Source organism: Primulina tabacum, chromosome 3 (genome assembly GCF_025594145.1).
Source record: "Primulina tabacum isolate GXHZ01 chromosome 3, ASM2559414v2, whole genome shotgun sequence".
NCBI lineage: Eukaryota > Viridiplantae > Streptophyta > Magnoliopsida > Lamiales > Gesneriaceae > Primulina > Primulina tabacum.
This window is the reverse complement of record NC_134552.1, coordinates 11,912,066-11,938,428: the sequence shown is the minus strand read 5'-3', so window position 1 is coordinate 11,938,428 and position 26,363 is coordinate 11,912,066. Positions and strand designations below refer to the sequence as shown.

General features: G+C 34.7%; 6 protein-coding genes and 1 pseudogene across 8 annotated transcripts; 5 read left to right on the top strand and 2 right to left on the bottom strand.

Moving 5' to 3' along the window:
* The first annotated feature begins 1,143 nt into the window (after positions 1–1,143).
* Positions 1,144–3,842, top strand: LOC142540364 (translocase of chloroplast 34-like). The gene is given in 9 exon segments (XM_075646467.1): positions 1,144–1,249; positions 1,489–1,592; positions 1,986–2,093; positions 2,200–2,220; positions 2,222–2,325; positions 2,420–2,684; positions 3,020–3,088; positions 3,170–3,331; positions 3,569–3,842. Coding segments are annotated over 8 exon segments (906 nt in total). The 5' UTR covers positions 1,144–1,249; positions 1,489–1,493; the 3' UTR covers positions 3,647–3,842.
* A 148-nt stretch (positions 3,843–3,990) lies between these two features.
* Positions 3,991–7,522, top strand: LOC142540361 (cell division cycle 20.2, cofactor of APC complex-like). Of its 2 annotated transcripts, XM_075646463.1 has the most exons (8): positions 3,991–4,396; positions 4,532–4,633; positions 4,995–5,177; positions 5,434–5,703; positions 5,785–5,887; positions 5,975–6,291; positions 6,719–6,877; positions 6,965–7,522. In XM_075646463.1, the coding sequence occupies exons 1-8, from the start codon at positions 4,310–4,312 to the stop codon at positions 7,106–7,108; spliced, it is 1,365 nt and encodes a 454-aa protein (XP_075502578.1). In that variant the 5' UTR covers positions 3,991–4,309; the 3' UTR covers positions 7,109–7,522. The 2 variants fall into 2 exon arrangements, with proteins under 2 accessions (XP_075502578.1, XP_075502579.1); XM_075646464.1 differs by lacking the exon at positions 4,532–4,633.
* Positions 7,267–9,437, top strand: LOC142540366 (ATP synthase subunit delta', mitochondrial-like; annotated as a pseudogene).
* Positions 9,438–9,575: 138 nt separating this feature from the next.
* Positions 9,576–11,264, top strand: LOC142540363 (E3 ubiquitin-protein ligase BOI-like). Its single transcript, XM_075646466.1, has 3 exons — positions 9,576–10,066; positions 10,164–10,498; positions 10,575–11,264. The coding sequence occupies exons 1-3, from the start codon at positions 10,048–10,050 to the stop codon at positions 11,247–11,249; spliced, it is 1,029 nt and encodes a 342-aa protein (XP_075502581.1). The 5' UTR covers positions 9,576–10,047; the 3' UTR covers positions 11,250–11,264.
* LOC142540362 (metacaspase-1-like) lies at positions 11,065–14,731 on the bottom strand. Of its 2 annotated transcripts, XR_012819087.1 has the most exons (6): positions 14,234–14,731; positions 12,599–12,929; positions 12,262–12,382; positions 11,957–12,169; positions 11,574–11,849; positions 11,065–11,182 (listed from the first exon to the last, which is right to left on the bottom strand). XR_012819087.1 is itself a non-coding variant. In XM_075646465.1 (5 exons), the coding sequence occupies exons 1-5, from the start codon at positions 14,625–14,627 to the stop codon at positions 11,790–11,792; spliced, it is 1,119 nt and encodes a 372-aa protein (XP_075502580.1). In that variant the 5' UTR covers positions 14,628–14,731; the 3' UTR covers positions 11,475–11,789. The 2 variants fall into 2 exon arrangements, 1 of the variants encoding a protein (XP_075502580.1); XM_075646465.1 differs by lacking the exon at positions 11,065–11,182 and having other exon boundaries at positions 11,475–11,849.
* A 3,146-nt stretch (positions 14,732–17,877) lies between these two features.
* Positions 17,878–18,294, bottom strand: LOC142538424 (protein DOWN-REGULATED IN DIF1 11-like). Its single transcript, XM_075643745.1, has one exon. The coding sequence runs from the start codon at positions 18,292–18,294 to the stop codon at positions 17,878–17,880; it is 417 nt and encodes a 138-aa protein (XP_075499860.1).
* Positions 18,295–19,617: 1,323 nt separating this feature from the next.
* Positions 19,618–26,301, top strand: LOC142540360 (polyadenylate-binding protein 1-like). The gene is made up of 6 exons (XM_075646462.1): positions 19,618–19,916; positions 20,026–20,128; positions 24,643–24,716; positions 25,373–25,564; positions 25,645–25,769; positions 25,934–26,301. The coding sequence occupies exons 1-6, from the start codon at positions 19,788–19,790 to the stop codon at positions 25,977–25,979; spliced, it is 669 nt and encodes a 222-aa protein (XP_075502577.1). The 5' UTR covers positions 19,618–19,787; the 3' UTR covers positions 25,980–26,301.
* The last annotated feature ends 62 nt before the right edge of the window (positions 26,302–26,363 follow it).

The window sequence follows — 26,363 nt, the reverse complement described above, 5'->3', positions numbered from 1 at the left end:
TATTTTAAGCTACTATAAATATATTTGAAAGTGTCTGTGGACTGTGATATAGCATGATTATAAAGAAGTGATTAAAATTTTAAATTATGAAAAAATGGAAAAAAAATCAATATTGATTGGTGTTTGGAAATAAAAATAAAAGATAAAATGAGAAGTTAGTAGTGGTTGATGAATTATTTTTTAAACTAGTGCAATAACGTATACGTTGCGTAATTGTATAATATTTTTTATAATTCATTTGATTTATATTTAAATGAGGATCAAAATATAATAATAAGAAATAATGAGAGATTATACCGTATTTTGAAATATAAATTAAAAAATAAAAGAATAAAAAAATGATTTTAGTGATAATCGAACCTATAACTTAAACCACAATAAACAATGACTCTATCCGTTAAATTACATATAACTTGCATTAAAATTTTAACATTTGATTAATATATATAATTATTAAAACAGATCATGACACCAAAATTAGTTACTCTAAGTTTATCAAATTTAATAAAATAGTACAGAATTATCAAATTTAATAAAATAGTACAGAAGTATAGAAAAGAATTACATTCCCATCTTTGAAGTTCAATTAAATAAAGTATAATTTTCGAGCTAAAGTTAAACATTATTATTATTCTCTATTTTTTCCCCTAATATAATTACTGGTTTTAATCATTATTTTTTTTCAACTTTTTTTATTAAATTAAATATTTATAATAATTTAATTTTCAAGAATGTTTTCATTAGTTTTAGACTAGATTAATTATTTGTTAATTGAGGCAAAATGAAATTTACATCTAGATACGATCATTATATATGTTTAACATAAATTCAACTGAGTAGATCTCGTTTGAGATGGTCTCGCGAATCTTTATCTGTGAGACGTGTCAACTTTACCGATATTTACAATAAAAAGTAATACTCTTAGCTTAGATGACTCAAATAAGAGATGCGTCTCACAAAATACGACATGTGAGACCGTCTTACATAAGTTTTTGTCATTCGAAAGTGTGTTTTTAAGAAACTTATTTTTTTTAAAATATTGAAATAAATTAACGTGACATAGATTTTTTTAAAAAATTATTCTACTAAAATAATAATAATAACAAGAACCATTATAATATTAATTGGAAAGGTTAAGCGGAAGGATGTTGTAGGAATTTAACTTGCAGTCCTTTCACGAGCCGAAGGAGCTCCCAAGTTGGCTGAAGGCTCGAGATAAAGTTGCTGCGGCGGTGAATTCAAAGATAAGGTATTTCCTCGATTGGGTCGGTTCTCTTAAACCTCCTTTCTTCTTCGAATTCCCAATTTTTTCATCGGTGAATCAATTGTGTAATTAGAGTCAGTTGACTGTATAAGTTTTTTTCTCTGCCTTTTTTATGGTTTCTTTTGTGGTTTTTTTTTATCCTATTCAAAGGTTGTTTTGTTGTTTTTCGAGTGGGTTTTGTCCCTGCAAATTTTGATTCGGGAAATTCTTTTCATGGTTGGCAGTGGAAATGGCGGTGCAACTAGTTAGAGAATGGACGGCGATTCAACAGTTTCCTGCAGCAACTCAGGAGAAATTGGTTGATTTGTTGTCAAAGTTAAAGAACCAGGTTCCACTTTTTTCACTTGGCTTGATGGATGTTCTTGAGTATCAATAAAGTTTTTAGGTCCTACAAGTTTAGTTCCCAGGAAAAGGGAGAAGACATTGTCGATTATGAACTCAAAATGAGAACAATTAGGGGCGGCCAGTTGTTATTAATAGAAAATATTCAAATCTACATGAAAATCTTATAAAGATGTTGGATTTGACTCCCAATTAATAGAAAATATTCAAATATTCAAAAGGCACAAAGTTCAATACCGAGAACAATAGTTGGAAGCTCGAGAATCAGTTATCTGTATTTCTGTTTGTTTCTGTTTATTTCTCAGTTAAAAATATACGTGGTCTTATCTGCAATCACTTGATGTATAAAGTGTATCTATGCCTTTGTTATTTCCTGTAGAATGTCAATACATTGACAATCCTTGTGATGGGGAAAGGTGGTGTTGGAAAATCTTCCACCGTCAATTCGATTGTTGGGGAACGAGTTGTCACAGTTAGTGCTTTTCAGGTATATAGTGGGGCTCTGCCTGTGGTTTTTGTTTGCTTTTTTATTTCATTATTTGAGGTCTTAAGGATAATGTAATCCTTGGGGCATGCATTCCATTTTGTTTCAGTCGGAAACTCCTAGGCCCGTGCATTGTTTCACGATCACGATCAGGATTTACACTGAACATCATCGATACCCCAGGGCTTGTTGAGGGAGGATATGTCAGCAACCAAGTGCTCGAGACCATAAAAAGGTTTACATTAGAATATATTAGTGGCTAACGATGGTTTATGATTCTGCAATATCTGAGTTTGATGTGATAAAATTGTTTGTAGCTTTCTGGGCAGGTTCCTTTTGAACAAGACAATAGATGTTCTGCTTTATGTGGATTGTTTGGATGCATATAGAGTGGATAATTTGGACAAACAGATTGTGAAAGCCATTACTGATGGTTTTGGAAAAGATATATGGCAAAAATCAATGCTTGTCCTCACACATGCTCAGCTCTCACCTCCAGACTTATTGAGTTATGAGGAGTTCTTTTCCAGACGATCAGAGTCTCTTTTGAAATGCATCCGGCAAGGAGCTAGGATTAGTAAAATGGATGCTCAAGTATGCTTAAATTTTACACGACTTACACTTGCATATTCTTTCTTTTAAAGGAAAAATTGTTTCCATGGTTTACCTGAAGTGAATCTCATTGCACTAATTGAAGAAATTGAACTGATAGACATGTTGTGCTATGGAATAGTTAGTGTGTCTCGAGGACTATTTTGCTCAAATTGTTCTCTATTGGGTTCTCAAATGTTTTAAGATTTCATGTAATTTTTTAACTACTTGTTCAAATGAAAGAAATTCAAGATTTAGCCCTCCATTTGTTTAAGGACTTGAGATACATTGAGATGTCTGATGCGGTCTCATTTTAGTTCTTTGCTGTTTTTTCATAGAACTATGCCATTCCAGTTGCTTTGGTTGAGAATAGTGGGAGATGCAACAAGAATGAGTATGACGAGAAGGTTGGTTTGTTGCCACTATAATTCCTGTTTAGACTTTTTCACAATTTTGTCAATGGTCTTAAACATTTATCTGCATTGTAGATCCTCCCAACTGGTTCTCCTTGGATACCCACTTTGGTTCGTACTATCACCGAAATTACCTTAAATGGAAAAAAGAGTATTCTTGTTGATCGGAAGCTGATTGAAGGACCGAATGCGAATGATAGAGGAAAGATATTCATCCCTGTCATTCTAGCATTCCAAGTAAGTGATGTTCCAACACTTGCACTATATACATAAGCATAAGAATGCCAGACATGTATCAAATAATTGTTAAATTTGTTTTATGGAATGCATCTCTAATTGATGTACATGACGCAAGATAAATAGCCATTTTGGATCAGAGGATTTGGATAACATTGATATTATGACATCTTGCCGCATAGAGAAACCTGAGTCTTATTGGAGTGATCCTTGATTCTCATTTTCTCTTTGTAACAGTACTTCTTTGTCATCAAAACAATCGAGAAGTGGATCAACAAGGATATCTCCAGAGACACTAAATCTCCATGGGGGTAGCATAAATTCATCGCCACCCTCCGCCTTTCTCTCGAGTTTTATTTTCAATAATTTTTTCTTGAATCTTGATGTAGTAGTTATTTGTTTCTAATTCATCAATGATGTCCGGCTGTATTTGTTCCTGACGTATCTTTGAGTTCGATTTTTTTTCTTGTTAGTTATTGTTCAATTTTGGTTATCATTAGTTTCGGGTTTTTGATTGCGCATTTGTGCCGTGGGGTTTTCTTGATTGAAAGCATTGACATTAGTATATATTATATTTTATATTTAAGTTTACAAAACATCATAATTTCTATAAATATAGTTTTATATTTTGTAAAAATTTGATTTATATGATTATCGGGAGAATTTTATATTTGAGAATTATACTAATTTTAAATATAAAAAGTTTCCTATTAATCGGCGGCGTCTCAAATCTTCCATTGTTACCGTTTCAAATAAAGGCAACGGTTCAATAATTATCACCCAACGGTCTGTCTCTTCACCATAAAGAGGAAAGGCCACCCATTTTTTTTGGCGCGAAGCAGCGTCATAGAATCGAAGTTCGGACACACTCACAAATTGCTACGACTTCTCTACAAAAACCGCGCTAACAGTTGATCAACGAAATGTTTCGGTGCATGCGCTGGATTTTGTTTCTGGGTTTTGTAAAATTTTGAATTGATGGATCATGAACGCGACTGGAGACTTCAATCCGACTGGTACTCTCCTACTCGCCTCCACGACATCCCTGTGGAGTACGATTTCCCGGTACGGATTGCGTAAAATGTTCTTGATTCTTTTAAAGAATTATTCCAGTTTCTACATTAGTTCCTTGAATAATCGAGGGGTTCGTAATGATTTCATGCTTTTATTACTTCTTTTATAGAAATTGTTTTGTTTCAGGGAGATAGATTTATACCGAATAGGAGCCTGATGGATCTTGATCAAGCCCACGGTGCATTGACAACCAGGAACAATGCAGGCCCCAAGGAGACTAACTTCAGAGTTGCGAGTTTTTTAAATGTTTTTTGGTGGCTTTTTTACGCAGTCATTAAATTAGGGCTTCTCGTTTTCTTGAATTGATATAATGGTTATTATTTGATGGTATTTTTATTCTTAGAAATGATGGTGATGTGCAAACGAGTAATACTTGTGGAGAAAACAAATGAGAATTTCTTAATATTTGATTTTGCGTTAGAAAAGATGGTTCATCTAACGAAATTTTCGGGCAATAAGGATTTTTGAACTTGATGGTGGGAATTTTTTATCAAAGAGGAGAGAAATTTTGCATGTTTAATTTGTAAGCTAATCATAATAAGATGGATTAGTGACTACTAGTTTTTGCTCTCGTTTGAATATAAATCAGATTGCCTATCGGAAGAAGTTGGAAAATTTGACTTTGGATGTTGAAGGAAGGCCATTTCAGATGCTGGTTTTCAGGGGCAGCCCCAAATCAAGTAGAAAATCACAATCATCCCACATGATTGATGAGATGAGACGCAGTGATGAGGATATCTCAGATCATAAGCCCTTACGACAGTTCCCTAAGGTACGTAATGACACGACCAAAGTTAAAATTTCTGCTGTTAATTTTTACTTTCCCATATTCACACTTTCCTTCTCCTGCACAAGTGCAAGTTGCTTAATCACAAGCTTGAGTTTTCAAGATTATTTTTATATATTTCTTCTCTGGTTTTAGATGACAGATATTTGTTTGATATCATCTTTATGTAATTTTACTGAATTCACAAGCGCAAAATTTTTTATTTGCATCAGCAAGCTTACACCTATATGCTGATGTGCAGCAAGAATCCCGTATTCTGGATGCACCTTATATAAAGAATGATTATTATCTCAATGTCATGGACTGGGGAAAAACCAACATTCTTGCTGTTGCTTTGGGCACAAAATTATTCCTATGGAATGCAGATAGTCGTAAAATTTCGTTGATGTCCGAAGCCAACATCGATGATGACTATCCTGCTAGTGTTGCCTGGTCTGAAGATGCAAAAACTATAGCAGCGGGATACAGGTCCTCTGCAATAGAGCTCTATGATGCTGAGACATTTAAACGTGTAAGAACCATATATATGTTCTTTGGTTTCAAATTCGTGTGTATTTTGTCTTGGATTGAAGTTCCGTATATCTTTCAACAGGTGAGGTGTCTTAAAGGTCACCGGAGAAGGGTTGGCTGTATCGCATGGAACGGTCAAATGTTGACATCAGGAAGCTGTGATAAATTCATTATTAATCATGACGGTATTCAAGTTTGAGTGTTTGTAACATCAAGTGATATTATGAACCTAGTTCGTTTGATCACGTTTTAGTTTGTATCTTGTTTGACAGTGAGAGCGAAGAACAGCTCGATATGTAATGTGAAAGTTCATACTCACGAGGTATGTGGTTTGAAGTGGTCGAGCACTGGAAATATTCTAGCAAGCGGTGGCAATGACAATCTTGTGTACATATGGGATGCGTGTAAAATGAGCTCAATGCATTACATTCACCGATTTAGTAGTCATTGTGCTGCTGTGAAGGCTCTTGCTTGGTGCCCATATAACTACGACTTACTAGCTTCTGGAGGAGGCACAGATGACGGCACACTCAAGTTGTGGAATGTGCAGAAAGGAGCCTGTGTTCGCAGTATAGATACTAAAGCACAGGCAAGTTAATACTTTTTCTACCTCTGAAGTGAGTTTAAGCTATGTTTAACTAGTGGTTTTACGTTTGATCTTTGATCATTTCCTTTTTTTTGATGATTAAGAGCTAAGCTAATACTTCTATTTAGGGCTGACCAGAAATGTTTTCTACTGTATAATAGCAATGTTAAAGAGTTGGACTGGGGGTTGGAGTCTAGAGGTTACATTTCTAATATACACATGCAATTATGTACGACTTAATGTCTTCCTCATGCCAAAATTTATAGCTATTCGTAACTGTATAACACAAAATCTTCGAAATTATACAATATCAGGCGTTAGTAACTTCAATCGACAGGTCACGACAAGCTACGACCACCCCTTACCTGTTCCATCCTTGCTACTTCGATATTACTCAATAAACTTGGTTTTGTTGCTGTTGCTTTAACAGGTATGTGGACTGATATGGAACAGTCATCATAAAGAGATACTGAGTGGACATGGCTATGGAACTGATTGTAAGAACCAAATATGTTTATGGAGGTATCCATCCATGTCCAAAATTGGACAATCTTCGAGACACGCATCTAGAGTTCTTCATCTTTCCCAGGTCTGATATAACAAGTCACATAACTAAAAAATAGTAAAAAATGGAATTAATTTATCATTCGTTTTTCTTTTTATTCATTTTGTACAGAGCCCGGATGGACAAACCGTGGTCTCGGCTGGAGCAGATGAAACACTGCGATTTTGGGAGGTGTTTGGTCCAGCACAAGATAACGGTTCCAACGTTTCATATTTGAAAAGTCTATTGTCTTTCAAGACATCACTCATAAGATGATCTGAAATGGAAAGAAAGTGCAACATTCTTGCTGTGTTTTTTTCCAACTCATTTGAAAATTATCTTGAATATATTTGGATTTGAAAAACTCTGGATTTGAAGAGTCTCATCTAATTGTTTTATTAGAAATAAAATTCACTTGCCTAAATCTATATATAAAAGTGGGCCTAAAATTCCAGCCCAAATGAAGCCCATATAATGACCCAAATTGCAAAACTTCCGTCTCTACATCTCGTAGTCCATTTCTGATTTCCCTCGAAACGCCTTGCACTCGCTCAGTCAGCAAGAATGTTGAGGCGGGCTCCAAGATTCCTCCTTGATCGAGCTTCCGCCACATCGTTGCGGTGGTGCCGCCCATTCTCCTCTGATTTACCGGCGGAGGCTTCCAGCGACTCCACGTTCGTTGACTCGTGGTACCTAACATAGACCCACCAAAGACCCCAAGTACTTACATGGCACCGCGACCCCCTGTCCCATCCACCATACCCCCTAAACTAACCGTCAATTTGGTTCTTCCTTATGATTCCATCTTATCTGCTAAAGAGGTACCAATCGTGAGCAATTACTTTTGTTTATGGGTTTAGTTTGAAATATGTGATGGTAAGTGGCATTGCAAGTGTTTCTGTTGAATGGATGTTTGAGGGTTTTTTTTTTGGTGATGTGTTGCCAGGAAATGGTGGGACTCTGTGTTTGATTTTATGGTTTTCAGGTGTTTTGCTTCGCTTGTTAGCTAGTAAATGTTGTTTTCCATTATCGTGAGATGTTCGAAGATCACGCATGAAGTATATGGGAAATTGGTGTATTGGTTAGATTTAGCTACTGATATTATGAGGTTGTTTATTATTTTAAGTTTGTTAATTGAAGCCGGCTCATGTAATTTCAAAACTTGTGTGTGTTATATTGGGAGAAAGCCGGTTTAATATGGATATAAATATATCTGTTTGATTTGAAAATGTTCTGGTTTTATTTTTATTTTCTTTAGATCTTTTTGTATTCAAGCTTTAAGTCCTTGATCACAGAGGTATGATGCTTGGCTTATTGTATTTATATTTTACCAAGTTGTAGAAATTAGTTCAGTTCAGTTTGGATTTTAAAATGATTAGCTCATAGATTTGAAGCATCTATAGAATTATGATGCAGCTATGTTTCACTTGAAATCTAATATGGGGTGGCTAATTGGATTAGATGTAAATTGTTTTTTGCGTTGTATCCTTTTTTCATTCAGTAAGAATCATCACAGAGGAGCTCTCTTTCGTTTTCCCTGATTGTTTTTCCAAGTTAAAGCATGAAACGTTAGATTCTCTATTTGGCTTGAAAAGTGTGTTTTATGTCAGACCGATCAGTTAAATAAAACATGTATTTGTTATTTCTCTTATGCCTTTTTATGGCTCTTGTGTTTACTAATAAAGGATGCTTCATAAGATTTGTGGGGATATTTTAATTCATTTAGATAAAGGAGACTAAGGTACTGATTGGACCTTCCTAATCAATAATTTTTTATTTCAGTTTGCTTTCAAGCAATTACCTCTGAATTTCTCGACGTACAGCTATTTCATTTGTGAAGCACTGATGTTCTTGATTGAGTATAAGACATTGGTTGGAAAAATTAACTTAGAAATAGCTCATCAATCCTGAGGTTGTATTTTTGCTTTCACTCCAGCTCTATACCCTCAAGCACGGCAATGCGTTGATTCATGAAAATTTTGGATGATTTGATAATTGATTTGATAATTGCTATAGCTTTCTTGAAAGATGATCTGTGGCACTTGACCTTGTTGGCTTGTTTATATGTGTTGTATCATATTAGGTTGATATGGTCATAGTACCTGCAACTACCGGACTGATGGGTGTTTTGCCCGGTCATGTAGCTACGATTGCTGAGCTGAAACCTGGTATTTTATCAGTTCATGAGGGTAATGACATAAGCAAATATTTTCTGAGCAGCGGGTTTGCCTTTATCCACGCAAACTCTGTTGCTGATATAATAGCTGTTGATGCCACACCCGTGGACCGAATTGATCCAGACTTGGTTCAGAAAAGGCTCGCCGAATTCCAACAAAAGTTAAACTCCGCATCAACGGATGGTGAGAAAGCTGAAGCCCAAATTGGGGTCGATGTACACAGTGCTCTGAGTGCTGCTCTCACGGGTTAACGGCTAGTACATAGACAGACATGTTTCTTTTATCCACATTTTTTTTCCTGTTTGAGTTGAATCTTTTTGTACCCCTTCCCAGAGGCTGTCTTTCAGCATTCTCGTTGAAATAATCATCTCTAAATCGTGAGGTCAAGGGGTTTGTTGAATAAATTTTTAAGACAAAGTTGGCTCTAATGCGTTTCTTGAACTCGTGCTACTAAATGTGTTTCATGTGTAGTTATTGCTTTCATCCATCAATCCTCTGTTTCTCCAACCTCGTTCAATATTCGTCTATACTCCTCTTTTAAGAAAAAAATGTGTGGGTTCAGTAATGCCTGTTTCCTTTTAAATATAGTCATCCCACCTGTATACATAAATGCAAATGTGGAGAAGTTCACAGATCCAAGAAAAAAAAACGTGGTTATTTTGTTAAACAGAGACGATGTGTGGATGATCATTGAATTAATACAATTTGAGTGAAAATAGTAAGAATCTACAAATTAATTATAACCATCATTGAGTTTTTTGTTTAATATTTCGTACAATATTGTTACACTTTTACAACACTAATCTCTTATTTCTTATAATAATGATATAATATCCTAACTAAATCCTTAAATTCTTTACTATAACCGATGGGATTTGCAGTGATGCATTAATTGAAACTACCCCATTTAATTTCCAAAGGGATTGCGTCTGTTAACATAGATATAATTGGATTGTGTTCTCTTTCTCCTCCACCGCCACCGTTTCGCTCATTATAGAACTCCTCCACCGCCACCGTTTGAGACCCGACCATTCTGCAATGATCATAAAAAATGGAGGTGCCTCCCTCTCTCTCTGAATTGGTTCTTTCTGTGGAGTTCATTAGTTTCTTGTCTTTTTAAGCGGTTATTATTCTAACTCTCGACTTTCCCGCAGTGCCAAAGGATTCACGCAAGAGAAAAATGAAGGGAGTTGCAGAAGAACCATCCAAAGCACAGCAACAAATGAACCTCTTCAATCTGCAAGGTCAACAGCGCTTCGCTTCTCCTAGTATTCCCGTCAATGGCGGCCACCGATCACGAGTTCAACAAATCCTCAACACCGCTGCGCCGGCTTTCAAACCCTTTTCTTCTACCTACTGGGGTGCTTTCGTACCCTTCATTTCGACTCCGTCGTTAGAATCCATTGCTGACAAGTACCCTCTCTCCATAGCCATAGATGTTATAAAGAGACAAAACGATGATCAAATTGATCAAATAATCACAGCCCATGTAATCACTATTCCGGTACTTAAATGGGATGATCTTAGTTTTTTTTTGGTTAATCGGAATTTGTTTCGCGTAACAGGAAGTGAATCTGAGGCATGCATTGGGAGGAATGCTGTCGGAGCACCACCGCATCACCCACGACGCGGCCGAGGAGAGAGTGGCCAAGAAACTGAGAGAGAGAGAACTGGAACTGCAAGAAAACATTAACAAAAACTTGGAATTGAAAGAGATGGCGTCACACTATAAGGCGGAGAAGGAGAAGGTACACGACAGGGTGAAATTCTTGGAGCAAGTGACGAAATCTTTACAGTACCGCCTGCGGGATGCAGTGGAAGCTCGGCGGTACGCAGAAACGCCGCAAGACGATGCTCAATCATCGTTCACCGACCCGGATAGAGTTCGACCCGTTAAACTCGAGTGCAAAGTCTGTCAGGAGCGGGTGGCCATGGTGATGATGTGGCCTTGTCGCCACGTGTGTGTCTGTGTGCAATGCGACGCCGCCGTTAAGGAATGCCCTGTTTGCAGTTCGGTCAAGAGGACGAGCGTGGAAGTGTGTATCCCAAGCTTAATGGTCCGCCAAATGGGTGATATTTTGTTCATTTTTCCCTTTTTTTACATATTTGTAATTTTACAATTCTATATGATTTTTATCCCTGAAATTCCCAAACCACATCTCCTCGTAAAATCCTACATGAAAACCAGATATGATAATAATATAGATATATATATATATATATATAACGGTTTTCCTTGAGGCCATGCAATCCTTGTGCCTTTTTTGTGATGGCAAATTGGGGTGTGGGTTAAGTGTTCTTCCTTCGAGGAAACGAGCAAGATGTTGAGTAAGAAATGATGAGACTTCCCTAATGACATGAAGAAGGTATGCACGTTCTCTTTTCGCGAAAAATTTGAATTTAAATAAATGCATTTGATCAATTTAGGTGAATGATTCATTCAATACTCGCCAGGTGATGTTATGGTGATAGGAATTCGAGAACTTGGCTTCGAAAGACAATGCGAGATACATGAGGCAATGTTTGCTGTTAAAGAATGATGTAGAATAATTTGGTAGGATCACTGATCAATAAAACGAAGTCTAAAACCGATAGCATCTAAGCTTATTATACGGGTTATTACGTGCATAATCTATATTTTATATCATATGTACAAAGAAACATTCTATTACTTGGAAACCAGGCATTGTACTTTATCACATTGAAAAAGAAGAAAGAAAGCCGATAACTTTTGTTGTCACTCTTTGGTTGCAGCAGAAATGAACTACTAATCTTCCATCTTACAGAGAAAATAGCTTACCATAAACATCAAATGGTTCATTAGCACTAAGCTGTGGCTCCTGCAAGCAGGAGAAAATGCCAGGTAGAACAAGTTGATAATTGTCGAAGTATACAAATAACTTTGATGCCATACTTCGTAATTTAAAGTCATGATAGAATTGCATACCTGTCTCTTTCCAATGCCAGCACTTCCCCCAGTCAAAAGCATTGTGACAAGTGTTGTAACAACACCCCCTCCTATTTCATCACCAGCATTTCGAATAGTAGACCTCATTGCATTTAAAATACTTCCATATGTAGGATTACTGACTTGGACTTGTTCAACTGCTTGGATAAATGAAAATGTCATTGCGCCTGTTGAATTCACCTTGGAAAGAGCCTGTCCAGCAGTTGTTTGCGTGTTAAATATCATAGGTATATAAGTAGCGAAGAAGTGAACTCGATATTGAAACGTCGGTGACCGAAGCTTACAGATGTATCTGCTGAGGTTTGATCGTCATCACAACCACTAAAGGATATGACTTCTCCTCCACTAGTGCCTTTCCAAGTACTTGTTCGAGGACGATGGTCTTCCCATACATAACGCCCAGTTCTGAGTCCACATATAAATGGATGAACATTTGAAAGTTTGTAATTTTTTTGTGGTAAATTTGTCAGCACCCATGTATTAGGCTTAAAATACAGCAACAAAGGTCACCTAAGATTTTGCTTGTACATAAGAAAATACATGCTCAGAATCTAGACAGTATAGAAATAGGCGTAGCACCAAATGATAAGCTTAAATCTATGATGTTCCCGAGTAACAAACCTGTCCATTCTACAAAGATACGGTAAATCTAGCATTGTGCCACTGTGACATGAGTCTATGATTGCGTGAAGCTTGACACCAGAAGGAAGTGGCCTAACAATAGTTGCATTGATTTCATCATCAACAATCATTCCATGTGTCTCGAAATCCAAAGGACAGAGTGTTTCATCAAATCCATCGACCTCATTTCCTGTGTAGTTCCTCTTTTGTGAACCGTGGCCGGAGTAATGAAACACTAGGGAGTCCCCAGGTTGGCAACCATGTACAAGCCAAAACATAGCCATCCTAATGTTGTGTTTTGTTGGGATTTTGTATGGATCTATCTCCTCTTCTGAAACAACATAAGCACATAGTCAGGAGGTTACGAAACACGGCATTTCAGAGGATTGTTACGAACTAAACCATTTACGCCACCTTTCACGCAGTGTTTTCGAATTAGCCGGTCGTTATGGATTGTTATATATCAATATTGCTAGGATCATCCTGCCTGGGTACCAATAGCTCGGCGGTAGATTAAATTAACGACACGTTCGGCGAAAATTATCTCATGTAACATAATCAATTCATCATATTCGTATTGGTGGTGGACGACTTCTTTATGAAACAAGACTGATTTTCAATTACAGTTTCATGTTTCGAAAGAAGCCAGTTATTATTTTTTTTAAACGTGTTCCTCTCGAACTATATTCTGTATCTCTAAAGTTTATAGATAGATATCACATCATTGTGTGCTAGTTTACTGAAAAATTAGAGGTGTATCCTCCCATTAATTCCTTTTGAATCTTGTTGAGCTGTTATTTTGACAAAAACTGATACAAAGAAAGCACATTTCAAACTTCGGTTCCATCTGTGGACCTGAAAGAATAATATAAAGGATATGGTTCACTTTTTAGATTTTGACAATCATGTATCACTACTAGTAATTGGGTTCAATATCTTCGAAAGCAATGCCTTACATGTGCATGTTGATAAAAACTTGTGTGAGACGGTATCACGAGTCGTATTTTATGAGACGAATCTCTTATTTGGTTCATCCATGAAAAAGTACTATTTATTATTCTAAGAATATTATTTTTTATTGTTAATATCGGTAGGATTGACCCGTTTCACAGATGATGATTCGTGATATCGTCTCACAAGAGACCTACTCGTGTATGTTTTGCATCTCAATTTGATTTATAGACTCTTATTAATTGAAGGTGTTTCTCAAACTACTGGTAAAAATTCCACTTTTGAAGGTCCATTTTTTTTTGGAGAACAGGGAGTTTAGGTAGGAAATGTTCATTGTTCAGTGGCTCTTGTGATAAATTAATGGCAAAGAGGAAAAATAACTAATTGATTTCTATATCAATTACCATTAATAATTTAATGATTTTTTATTTTTATTTTTTGGGAAATGTGATTTAAGCATGGCTTGGCGTAGAATGTAGAAAAATTTCAAGTTACTTTTACATACACTATTCTCAGTGCAGATATTGAACTTAAGATCACTTGTCTTAACGACATAAAATCAATCTGCACATTTCCCAAGTCAGATACTGATTCAAACTAACTAAGAACAGGATCATAATAATAAAGTAAGAAGAAAATAAATTAAATCCAATATAATGAAGATTCAAAAAAACGAAAAATTACCAGTGAGCATGAGAATGGATGATTCGGGAAATTTGAACCTGTGAATCAGCAAGTATTTCATGCATTTAGCATCATTAATGGTACCCTTCAACTCGTGCCTCGAGTACCTATACGAGATCCCCACGATCACCGCCTTCTTCCGTAGGTGGGCGGTGGAAGGAGGACCAGGCCTCGGTTCGTAGTTGTAGTGCTGCGGCAGTGCCGCCGGTGAGTAGTGGCCATTGTATCCGTTGGAAGAGGAGGGCGTGGGACGATAAGAAGGCAGCGCAGGTGGATTGGTACGAGGATCACTGATACGGGTGATGGACTTGCACACGGCACAGCGGATGGCGGCGGCTCCTGGCGGCAGCTGGAGTGGCGTCCGGCAGTTGGAACAATATACTAAAATCAACATTTTTAAGCGATCAAGATTTAGTAAGAGTTTAGTAAAATTCAAGATCTTTTTCGTGGGCGAGTGAGAATAATCACAGTTGGAGAAAAGGAGAATGGAAACGGAAATCAAAATCAAGGGGAAGGAAACGAGTGGGTGGAAAATATGAAAACGGGAGCTTTTTATTGGCTAATCTTTTTAGACCTTTTGAATATTTTTCCAAAAAAAAACAAACAAAAATATGAAAAATATTTTTTTCACGATGTATGGCGTGTTCTATTAGACATAGTTTGGTACACATGATAGGATAAACATGTAATATATAATAGAATGATAAGTTAAGGATAAATAAAATGTATGATATTATATTTAATGTTTGGTATGATTTTAATAAGAGTGATTAGATTTATATATTAGATTGTAATGACAAAATTAACCTTAACATAATAAATTTTATAATTTCAAAGTTGTTGCTTGAGTTTATATTTTTTATCTGTTCATGCGCCGATAGTGCTTGCATGATTTATTTATTTTTACCTAATTTTATATATTATATATACTATTATATTAAGTATGAGGCCCTAATAATAACCGCTCTATGAGAACACCAACTTTCTTTCATGCTTTACCCTTTTTAATTTTTTATATTTACTATTTACTATTTTATTATAGTTGAGCCCCTTATAATAACCGCTCTATGAGGACACCAACTTTCTTTCCTATTTTACCCTTTCTCATTTTTTATATTATATTTTTTCTTAACAAATAATATTATATTCACCATCATAAGGAAACCGCTCACGTGAAAAATAATATTATTTCTTCTCCAAACTAGCCACCGTGAAAAATAAACTTTCTTCTTTATGTTGTGACGTCATTATGTTGTAATATCATGAATATTTAATATATTAGCCACATGTATTCAGGACAAACGCAACGCGTGTGCCACGGTTACTAGTATAATATGATAATTGTGCCTTGATTTTGTGAGTCAAGTCAAATATAAATTTTTAAGGTTAATCGAGTGATACTAATAATTTCATTGATATTTATAAATTTTTTATATAATTATCTCGAATTCATTTACATAATTATCATATTATATAATATATAAAAATAAATAAAAATGTCTATTTAATTTTAATTTCTACCTACTAGCATAGATTTATAAAAATCATTTATGAATTGACTAATAATAACCGCTCTATGAGGACACCAACTTTCTTTCCTGTTTTACCCTTTTTAATTTTTTATATTTACTATTTACTATTTTATTATAGTTGAGCCCCTTATAATAACCGCTCTATGAGGACACCAACTTTCTTTCCTATTTTACCCTTTCTCATTTTTTATATTATATTTTTTCTTAACAAATAATATTATATTCACCGTCATAAGGAAACCGCTCACGTGAAAAATAATATTATTTCTTCTCCAAACTAGCCACCGTGAAAAATAAACTTTCTTCTTTATGTTGTGACGTCATTATGTTGTAATATCATGAATATTTAATATATTAGCCACATGTATTCAGGACAAACGCAACGCGTGTGCCACGGTTACTAGTATAATATGATAATTGTGCCCTTGATTTTGTGAGTCAAGTCAAATATAAATTTTTAAGGTTAATCGAGTGATACTAATAATTTAATTGATATTTATAAAAATTTTTATATAATTATCTCGAATTCATTTACATAATTATCATATTATATAATATATAAACATAAATAAAAATATTTATTTGATTTTAATTTCTACCTACTAGCATAGATTTATAAAAATCATTTATGAATTGAGGGCAATTAAGTCATTTGTAGTGTATTTTATCATTAAATTAAAATTATCACACCTAATAGAAGAGACATTTTATCTTCTAAAAAATTATTTATCAAGGGCCCATGATATTATCATGGACTTTTTAAAAAGGTACCAAACATGAGATAATGAGGATTATTTATCAATCCCTCCCTTATCCCATGTACCAAACTATGCCCTACAATATTGTAATTTGAATTATTCTGAAATTTACACGATGAGTAAGTTTACTGGGAGACGGGTTGACTTGGCCTATATTTATAATGAAAAGTAATACATTTGATATAAAAAATAATAATTTTTCACAAACCCTACCAGCTTGGAGATACGTCTCACAAAATTGACACGTGATACGGTTTTATACGAGTTTTTGTGTTATACGATATTGATCCAATCAAAATGAATCAAATATAATGAGAAAAAATGGTGATGAGGGGAAAAATAATAAGAATCTAATTCCAAATTCAATAGCCAGATTTTTCTAAGGTGTATATATAAAGTAGCATTTGTTTTACATATCAATCCCCCAACATGAGGAATAATGACAGCATGCGACAATTCTATAGGCTATAGCATTGAACCTTAGAATCCCAGAACATCGTTCCATCTTATATGGTATTTTTTTTTAATGATTTTTATGTATATATATACGTATGTTTATATATTAAATTATACAGCTGGATTCCTCTGTTTTGGTACTTTTAAGAATATATATAAAATTTACAGATTTGTAATATTGTATGTTCCAAATGTAACTAATTAAACTTATATGAATTTTAGTATATATACTAATACAGCGGTGAATTGGATGTGAGATTAAGTCATCACACACATGAGTATGTAAATTCGATCATGCAATATTTGTGTATCTTATTTGATTATACGATGGAAAAATAAATAAATAAATAATATGGTGTCTAGGAAAGTATGAGAGAATAATTTTTTGCCCACTAACTCGTACGATTTTGATTTTTAGTCTATTAACTTGCCAAACTTTGATTTTGGTGGTCGAACTTTTAATTTTAAACTATTTTGATCAAATTATTGGTGTGGTGCTCGTGGACAAGTAGACAATTTTCGGTGTTACGTTAACAATTTTCGGTATCATGTTGGTATTTTTGGACACAACAACAATATTATATTTTCCAGTGAAATACTTGGTGGTTGGTGTATTTTTCAAAATTTTCATTATATACTTGAATATATTCTTCACATTTCATAATTTATATGACATAAATTTGTATTAATATTAATGTCTCACATTTTCAAAAGACCAAATTAAATTTATGAAATCTTTGTTGATAACTGATTCCAAACACATAATATGGATATAGGAAGTATACTATTTATTTAGCCTTTTTTGAAAATAATAAGGTCAAAATATTTTATATATGTATATATGCATGCCGCCGGAGATGGATCCACGCATGCATGCAGTCCTCGAATCCGCTGCCCATTAATTGCTGACCTTCAAACACTCACTCCAAATTGTGTTATCGATCGTCAGAATCTCATTCCTATCATTCTCCGTCAGATCCGGAAACATAAGCAGCGCCTTCATCAGCCCTATGTGGCACTCCTGCCCCATCGCCACCAGCTTCACGCAGCAGCTCTGGCTCACCTTGTTTTCTTTGTTGAACAGTCCGCTCAACACTTCCTTTCCGCACTCATCCGTCAGCTTCGAAATACACCTCCGCGATAAGTCGTAGAATCCAGGGTATGGTTCAGCACGGATCTCATCTACAGGTGCCGCCGCCGGGAGGTCGTTCACATCGATGGTGACGGTGTTCGGGTCCGCGGCGGCGAAGAACGCGGATATGAACACCACGAGGGCGAATGCTGCGAGCGCTGATGGCAGCTTGAATCCTTCCATTGTAAACAGTGTTAATTCAGGGAAGAAGAGATGAATGCAGATGGGGTAGAACGGAGTGATATTTATAGGTTATTTAATTAACGTTTTGGATCAGTGGACCTAACTGTGATTAATTAATATTCAATTCGTTGAAATTTAATTAATTTTTGAACGCTTTCTTTCTAACGGAAATATAATAATAATAATAACTTATTTATATCTTGTCAAACTAAACGTAAAATCTAATTTTGCGTCGATAAATATTAATTAATATATTATAAAATTTATTTCTGATAAATTTTGTAAGAAATTACACTGTTTACCAAGATTTATTCTTATAGTATTCTAAAAACTAGCACTTTTGCGGGCAGAATAGCTTCTTAAATTTGATTTTGCCTCACACTTCGATCACACCTGGTATAATATTCAGCAAAGGTAAAAACTTAGGTGAGACGGTCTCACGGGTCGTATTTTGTAAGACGAATATCTTATTTTGGTCATTAATGAAAAAATATTACTTTTTATACTAAGAACATTACTTTTTATTGTGAATATCGGTATGGTTGACCCGTCTCACAGATAAAGATTTGTGAGACCGTCTCACAAAAGACCTGTTATTTTCAGAATTATCGGCCTTAGTCCGTTTGTTGGTTCTTTTCTCTTGATAATTATATTTTTCCGTTTCTTTGAATTAAAAAACACACACTAAAACTAGAAAACAAATCATATATTGATCTTCATATGTCATAAAGAAGTAAACAAAATTAGAAGCGTTTGATAAATAAACGATTTTAATTCTAACGTACTACTATAATCACTTTTGGATAATCAAAATCATCAAATGACTAAGTTTTGAATTTTAATTAAATTAAGTAGAAACTAACGGAAAATCTGATTTTAAAAAACACAAAAAATTGATTTTTAAGCCAAAATCTAGTAATTGTTTTTCACAATCTTATATAGTTTTAAACAAAAATATTTAATTTGTAACTCATATTTAATGTGTGTTTTCAATAGAAACTAAAAGAAAAAAAAAAGAAACCTAGACATGTTGTTCTCATTTGTTTTACAGGAACACTTGAAAAAGTAGAGCAACTGTAAGCTTTGTTTGGGAGTTGATAGATATGGATGGAAAAGAAGAGAAAAGAAAGGAAATTTTAAAAAATGGCTTGTTTGGGAGATTTAATGGAGGGAAAATAAAAATATATATATTTTATAGATTTAGAAGAAAGTTTTCGATCCAAATGGAAGGAAAACTGAAAATTTTGCTTTTTTTTTGTTTCCTTTCCTTTTCGCTCCCAACTTCCAAACAGAGACTAAAAGGGCCATAACAGAAGAATAAGAATAAAAAAAAAACAGTTTGGGGTGTCGTTTAAATTATTCTTCCCCTCTCCCATTCCCTTCCCTTCCCTTCCTCTTTCGTTTTCGTTTTCGTTTCCGCCCCCAAATCAAAAGCATATACATACAGTTATTGTATACACAAGTAGAGGCTGTAAAGAGGAATTTAGTTGGGAATGGAGTACAAGGGGTCTCACGAACAAGAAGACGACCTTTACGGCGGTGATGTGCCTGAGGAAGCATACATGGAATCCGATTTCGACCAATCGACGGAAGCTCAAGCCGACGTAGACTCCAAATCTGAGGTGTTTTGTTGTGTTCTTGTTTCTGTGAAAAAAGAAAATTGAATAAGGGTTTGTGCGTGTATGAATAGTGCGTATTTAGTTTTGTGTGATATGGGGTTTCATTAAGTAGGAGTTGGAGAGTATGAAGAAGAGATTGCAGGAGATCGAGGAGGAAGCATCTGCGCTTCGTGATATGCAGGCAAAGGTCGAGAAGGAGATGGGAGCCACACAAGGTTTTTTACTCACTCCGAGTTCATGGACTTTTTTTATTTATGTTGTATCCGTGTATGTTTTCAAAAGTTTTGAATTTATACCTGATTAAAGATCTCAAAAGATTTTGTATGCCCGATTTTTAAGAGAATCCGAGGGTAACGATTTTGGGACAAATGTAGGTATTTGCTAATTGACATATGTTTGTTGACTTGATTAGTATTTGTTTTTAGTGTGCGATTGCTTGTTTCAGCTTAATTTGTTGGTTTTTATTTATGCCAAATTGGAAGGTATATTATTGTTATCTACTTCTGCTCAAGATAATTCATATAATTCAAAATCAACATTCTTTTGGCATCAAATCGCTGTGTGCTTGTTTAATTCTGCTGATATGTTGAACTGTGTTTGACTATTTTCTAACTGACGCGAGATACATGATAGTTATTTGAAACCGGGTAATAAGTTCAGGATGCAATTATATTAGATGCAGTCCACAATATTCAACATAGGAAAGAGAGTTGTTTCTTCATTATGATATTTTTAAAAGTGTTATACAGTTGGATGCGTACGATTTGAAGTCTATATATGACCACACATTTAAGTCTGGAATATTTATAGTTGCCATTCATTTTGAGTGTGTGCTACTAATTTTTCATCTACCTTGATGGTGCTGACCAAATTTCCCACAAGTCAAGTACCATACTTCTCATTGTTTCTAATCATACTTCTCATTGTTTCTAATCAGACCATTATCCAGTTGGCAGCATGGAAACTGATTCCAAAATCTAACTAAATACTGATATTAGTACGAAATGTTAACCTGAATGCCTAGTTAAAATTCTGTGCTACCGGTATTCAATTTGTGGTTTCTATCTGGTTATTCTAGCTTGATGGTTTGGCCACCTTCCTTAGTCATGCCGATTTTATTTTTTATGGCTTCATTTTGTATCAAATTGTCTGCCTTTTTTGTATCAAACTGTGCTACTGGTATTCATAAGCTTTTCATGTTTTCAACACAGATATTTTACGTTATTATCAACTGAAACAAAATAAGGCCTAAAAGTTAGCGCACATATGCCCCTTTAGATGTGTACCAGAATGGGTTTGCAGAAGTCGACAACACCCCCTTGAAACATTTTATATGCGTATAGAAGAGTAGACAGATGAGAGTCACGAGAACTTAGCTTTTGTCTCAACATACCATTTTTCGTACACAATCTGTTAACAATGGCTTCTGTGTATCTGTAATTGTATATTTCACTTTTGCTGATTTGTTCTCATTTGTGCTTACCTCGTGCCTTCGTGCTTCACTCTAGTTCTGCCTCCTCACTTTAATAAGTATCTTTTTTCAAATGCAAGCAACATACATAATTTAGTGGGAGTGACGCGTGTGTGATTAAGTAATAAATAACTTCAAATATGGGTAATTCCGTATTTAGTAACTTTACTGGTAGGATGTGTTTGTGAAGATGAGTTTAGGTTTAATGCATTCATGCTAGGTGGTGGTGTTTGTTGTGGTTGCGAGTGGAGATAAATCATTTTTAGATTGTTAGTACATTTTTCTATAGCCGGGGGTGGTCATTCAAAAGCAATGAAAGGAGTAATTATTTTTATTGCGAATATGAGAGGCTTATAGGTGAAGAGTTAAAGCGTACGAATGTGTAAAATTAAAAGTTCGATTTCTACTTTTTATTAATGAAGTTGGTGAGCTTACTTTACATGCCTTTGATATGGACGTGAATCAACACTTTCATAATTCATTTCTAGACAAATCATGCAATTTGCTAAATCTAATTGCATGCCTGTTAGCGTGCCTTTATGTTCACTTGATTCCTTGCTAAGGTTCTTGGATTGTGAATAGAAACCACAATCATCTCCTAAATCAGATTTAAAGCCATTTTCAATTTCAGTTCCAAAGTCGAGAACTTCTTTTCAATTTCGGTTTATGGAAATAAAAAGCCAATGGCAGGATGTTGTTGAACTGTAACCGGGGGCCCATCTTAAGTTCTTAATATTTTTAGCATTGATAGGCAAATTAACTTTTGTAACTGAAATTATTTGATTTGTATAAAATAAAATCAAACTTCATTCATAGTATTCTTTCTTCAAAAGAAAATATTCATAATGGTTTGTATGGTAACTATTAAAGAATTAAACTTAGTTTAATGGTTTTAATAACCACCTTAGACTACAAATTGTTTGGACTAACAGGAAACATGTTTAAAAAGCAACGATTTGGCAAAAAACATATACGTGATTATGGTCAAACATAATTCATCGCATTAAACATGTTTGATGCTCAATAAAATGCAAGCCTTTTAGTTTTGACATTAATATTGGAGAAGAAAATAATCTTTAAACTTTCATTTGGACTTTTAATATTTTTAAATCTGAGGAAAATTCTAGCTTCATTTATTTTTCTCCAAATAAACCCAATGAGAATGAATATGTTTTGAATGATTCTATAAGTGAGTTATATAAAGAAGATAAGAATGATTATAGTCCAACAAAGTGTTACAGTATTTAGGTTTTCTTTTTGGTCCATGTTATAATTGAAGAAAACTAGTAACAATTATAATTTTGAAATTTTTGTGTTTTCCAGAGCTTGAAATTTGTATAGTTAGTTTTAAAATTATTATATTTATATATTTAATTATTGTACCACTTGATATGATTAAAACTATATCAACTTTATTAAGAAAATCATGCTTAATTTATGACTAATCACGCTTATACTTGTAATTCATGATTCTTGGTCTTGGCGTTTCACAAGCCTCGTGCTTCTTATAACCTTGAGTTGGGCACAATCCTTTAATGAAGCCCGTCCCTCTATTCTCCTTTCTCAAAAAAAAGGGGACCTCGTAATTCCTACGGGTTGGAGATTGACATAAAGCCCAAGGCTTGATATTTTCCAAAGGCTCGAGGCCACTTTTATGTGCGTCTTCAAATAAGAGATTGTAAATCCACGATGAAATGCATGAATAGAAATTTATCTTCGTTTATATACTAATGAATTTATTGATTTTAATAATGGTTAAAATGCAAATTGTATTTTATGTGATTAAATTTTATTCAGATATTTAGATTCTAGCATATCATTATTTGGGGCACTTTACTTCAAATTAATGCGTAGGCTCTAGTCTTTAATACTATAAGTCTTGGTGTGCCTTGCACTTCTAATAGCGAAGGCGAAACCTGTTGTGCTACTTCCACCTATCTAAATTTTTTATACTCGTTTTATACTTTCTGTTGTCCTATCTAAAGGACTGGCATACCACTTATTTATTTGTGAAACAAAAGTATTGAATGTGCAACAAGTCTTACTCATTTAATGATGTTAACCTTTGAATGAGTGTGCACTGATTTCTAGTTTCCTTTTTATTCTTTGGGAGTATTTATAACTTTTTCCTCTCGCTTCATCCATACAAACGCCTCTTTACCCTCTGCACCACAAGCAAAAAAAAGAAATTGATAAGATCGAATGAATTTTTTCCGCAAAAAAGGTAGGTAATCAATTTCTCCTGCATATATATGGGCCTGATCTAAATCACATCGAGGCAATGATAATTTATATTCAAATCATTTTACGCTGTTTGATCTGGCTTAAATGCTTAAGCAATTGAATGAGTGGCGAATAGTTATTAAGATCTGCTAATGGAATGAATCATGATTGAATCGATCAACCTTCACTAGTTATCTAGTTTCTGTTTAGATGAGTGAAATGATTTGATGTAGAATTTCATCTCATTTTTCTTATTTGAAATTTTCCCGATCTACAATGCCGTTGTGCTGATTTGGTGTAGAATTTCATGTCTTTGTGTTGATTATTATGATTGTCGTTGCGAGTAACCTAGATACACTTGTTTAACTGATCAATTTCGAAATATAGAACACATTTACTTTCAATCATGTTACTTCGCTCAAGTGCTTACCGATGGTCTCAAAATTATTTCACTATCTGACTGCTTGTGGCTTGTGGTACAATGAAAACAAATTGATCTAAAATTGGAGTGATGTTTTGGTGAGTTGTCTAGCAAGTTTTTTTTTCCTCTCTTTCTGATATTCCTAAAATTATTTTTTATAGACTGGCAGCAATGTGTTGCACTTGGTCTAAGTTGAAATTTTTTATTGAAATGTATTTCATTTGTTAACCATAGTCAGTGAATGTGATCATGGTCAAGTGGTAATAAAATTGTCCTCCCCAGAAGAGCAAGGAAGAGAAAACTAAATTTTATTTGAATTGGCTTAATGATTTTAGAAGTATTCTCGTTGTTTGCCTGTTCTGGAGGCTCTAAAATTTTGTCGGTGGATGTTTCGTTGTCTTTTGGAACTTCTTGTAGGCTTTAGCTTGTTCTTAATTTCTAGGGCTTCCCTACTTCTGTTTTGGTAAACGACTGGCTGTAGATGCATAGTTGTCTGTTGGAACCTCTTGTGGCATGTTCTCACTTTCGGCATTCCACCTTTATTTCATGATATCTGTGATTTTATCATCATAGTGACCAAACTAATTTTAATAAATTATTTGGTGGGCATGCAGATGATTCAACTGGTGCCTCTGTTACCCAGGCTGAAAAGGAGGAAGTGGATTCTCGCTCTATATATGTTGGTAACGTGAGTTTCTTGGCCCTTAATTGATTTTTCACCACAGCAATGCTAGTTTTGTCATATCGTGACAACCACAAATTTGCATAATAAGAATGAGTCTTTATATTACTTGCCAAATGAAAGAAATACAAGGCTATGACTAAACCTTCTATGTTGAAGATTATGTCCTCAAGGGAGAGTCCTTAACAAGAGATAACAATTTCTCACTTGTCCCTGGTTCAAGTTTGAATTCTCTGACCAAAAGTAATTTCTCAATACCTTCCAGTGAGAATGTAGACCTATGTAAAAACAATATCAAAACATTTAACCAATTTTAGATTTTTTTGCAGCCTATGTTGAAGAAACTGGGTTGCATTATATAGTTTTAGTTCAACATGGATTTTACTGATTTAATAAAATGAAACTTGCTTTATGTTGGACTATTTTTTTTTCTTGTCATCATTTTCCTACTCGTCTCAAGAAGGGCTAAATATTGCTAGATTTACTTATCGCAATTTTTTATAAATCACAAGTCAGACAGAACTTTGATGTTTCTACTGATTATTTTACCCATACTGAAGCTTTATTATGAATCTATATCTGTATATACTCTGTATTACTGGTGTGCGTGTGTGATTTACCTCTCCAATTGATCCTTGGCAATTTTTCTTATCCAATTACAGGTGGACTATGCTTGCACGCCTGAGGAGGTGCAGCAGCATTTTCAGTCTTGTGGGACTGTTAACAGGGTTACCATTTTAACAGATAAGTTTGGTCAGCCGAAAGGTTTTGCTTATGTAGAGTTTGTTGAAATTGAGGCTGTTCAAAATGCTGTACTGCTGAATGAATCAGAGTTGCATGGCCGTCAGCTGAAGGTCCGTTAACTCACCTTATTTTTAATATCGTGCAAATGATTATTGAACTCCTGACATTATTGTGTTATGATATTCGGCAGATATCTGCTAAGCGAACAAATGTCCCAGGAATGAAACAGTATCAGGGAAGGCGTCCAAATCCATATTTCGGATCGAGAAGGCCATTTTTTCCTGGTTTTCCTGCTTACCCTACTTATGGTTATGGGTAAGCAACACTATAGTTGTTTTGTGCTTGCTTTGCGTTTATACGGATTATAAGAGAGATTGGGTCCATGGGTTTGCAGATACTCGTTTACTCCAAACTTTTGTCTCTTTCGCATGTTTGTGTGTGTGGGTTCAACTTTACGGAGGTTTCACTCTCTTATGCAGGAGGGTTCCAAGGTTTAGGCGTCCAATGCGATACAGGCCTTATTGATGATTTTTCTCCAGTTTTTTATGCGCTTGAAGACAGTGGAAATCAATTTAGAACTACAATCAATTTGGCAGCAATAGTCTTGCACCCGGACATCCATATTACATCTTTTCTTGATAACTTTAATTTGTTTGGCATGCCTATATATCAATCTTAGTCTGAGATTCAAACTTGTTGTAACTCTATTTGGGAATTGGTTTGTGCTATTTACTCCATACAATCGCAATTACTATAAGAGGCAACAAACAGTACAAATAGGAAACAATCAGCCGTTTGTAATGTCATCATTTTCTTGAAATGCCATCTGTAGTCTTCAGACTTTTTATGCTTTTGTTTCTTCTCTTGTTCTCTCTCTATTAGAAAATTTTGTTCACATTCTTAAATTTA

Bases quoted from the DNA above. Each gene is read 5' to 3' on its own strand.
- LOC142540361 (XM_075646463.1), top strand. From the start codon at position 4,310: ATGGATCATGAACGCGACTGGAGACTTCAATCCGACTGGTACTCTCCT. The intron at 4,397-4,531 runs GTACGGATTGCG...GTTTTGTTTCAG, and splicing joins CTGTGGAGTACGATTTCCCG to GGAGATAGATTTATACCGAA. The intron at 5,178-5,433 runs GTACGTAATGAC...GCTGATGTGCAG, and splicing joins CCTTACGACAGTTCCCTAAG to CAAGAATCCCGTATTCTGGA.
- LOC142540363 (XM_075646466.1), top strand. The intron at 10,499-10,574 runs GTAATCACTATT...TTCGCGTAACAG, and splicing joins ATCAAATAATCACAGCCCAT to GAAGTGAATCTGAGGCATGC.
- LOC142540362 (XM_075646465.1), bottom strand. From the start codon at position 14,627: ATGTTGATTTTAGTATATTGTTCCAACTGCCGGACGCCACTCCAGCTG. The intron at 12,930-14,233 runs GTAATTTTTCGT...ATGTTGTTTCAG, and splicing joins ATCCATTCTCATGCTCACTG to AAGAGGAGATAGATCCATAC. The intron at 11,850-11,956 runs GTATGCAATTCT...TCCTGCTTGCAG, and splicing joins CTGGCATTGGAAAGAGACAG to GAGCCACAGCTTAGTGCTAA.
- LOC142538424 (XM_075643745.1), bottom strand. From the start codon at position 18,294: ATGGAAGGATTCAAGCTGCCATCAGCGCTCGCAGCATTCGCCCTCGTG.
- LOC142540360 (XM_075646462.1), top strand. From the start codon at position 19,788: ATGGAGTACAAGGGGTCTCACGAACAAGAAGACGACCTTTACGGCGGT. The intron at 19,917-20,025 runs GTGTTTTGTTGT...TTCATTAAGTAG, and splicing joins ACGTAGACTCCAAATCTGAG to GAGTTGGAGAGTATGAAGAA. The intron at 20,129-24,642 runs GTTTTTTACTCA...GTGGGCATGCAG, and splicing joins GGAGATGGGAGCCACACAAG to ATGATTCAACTGGTGCCTCT.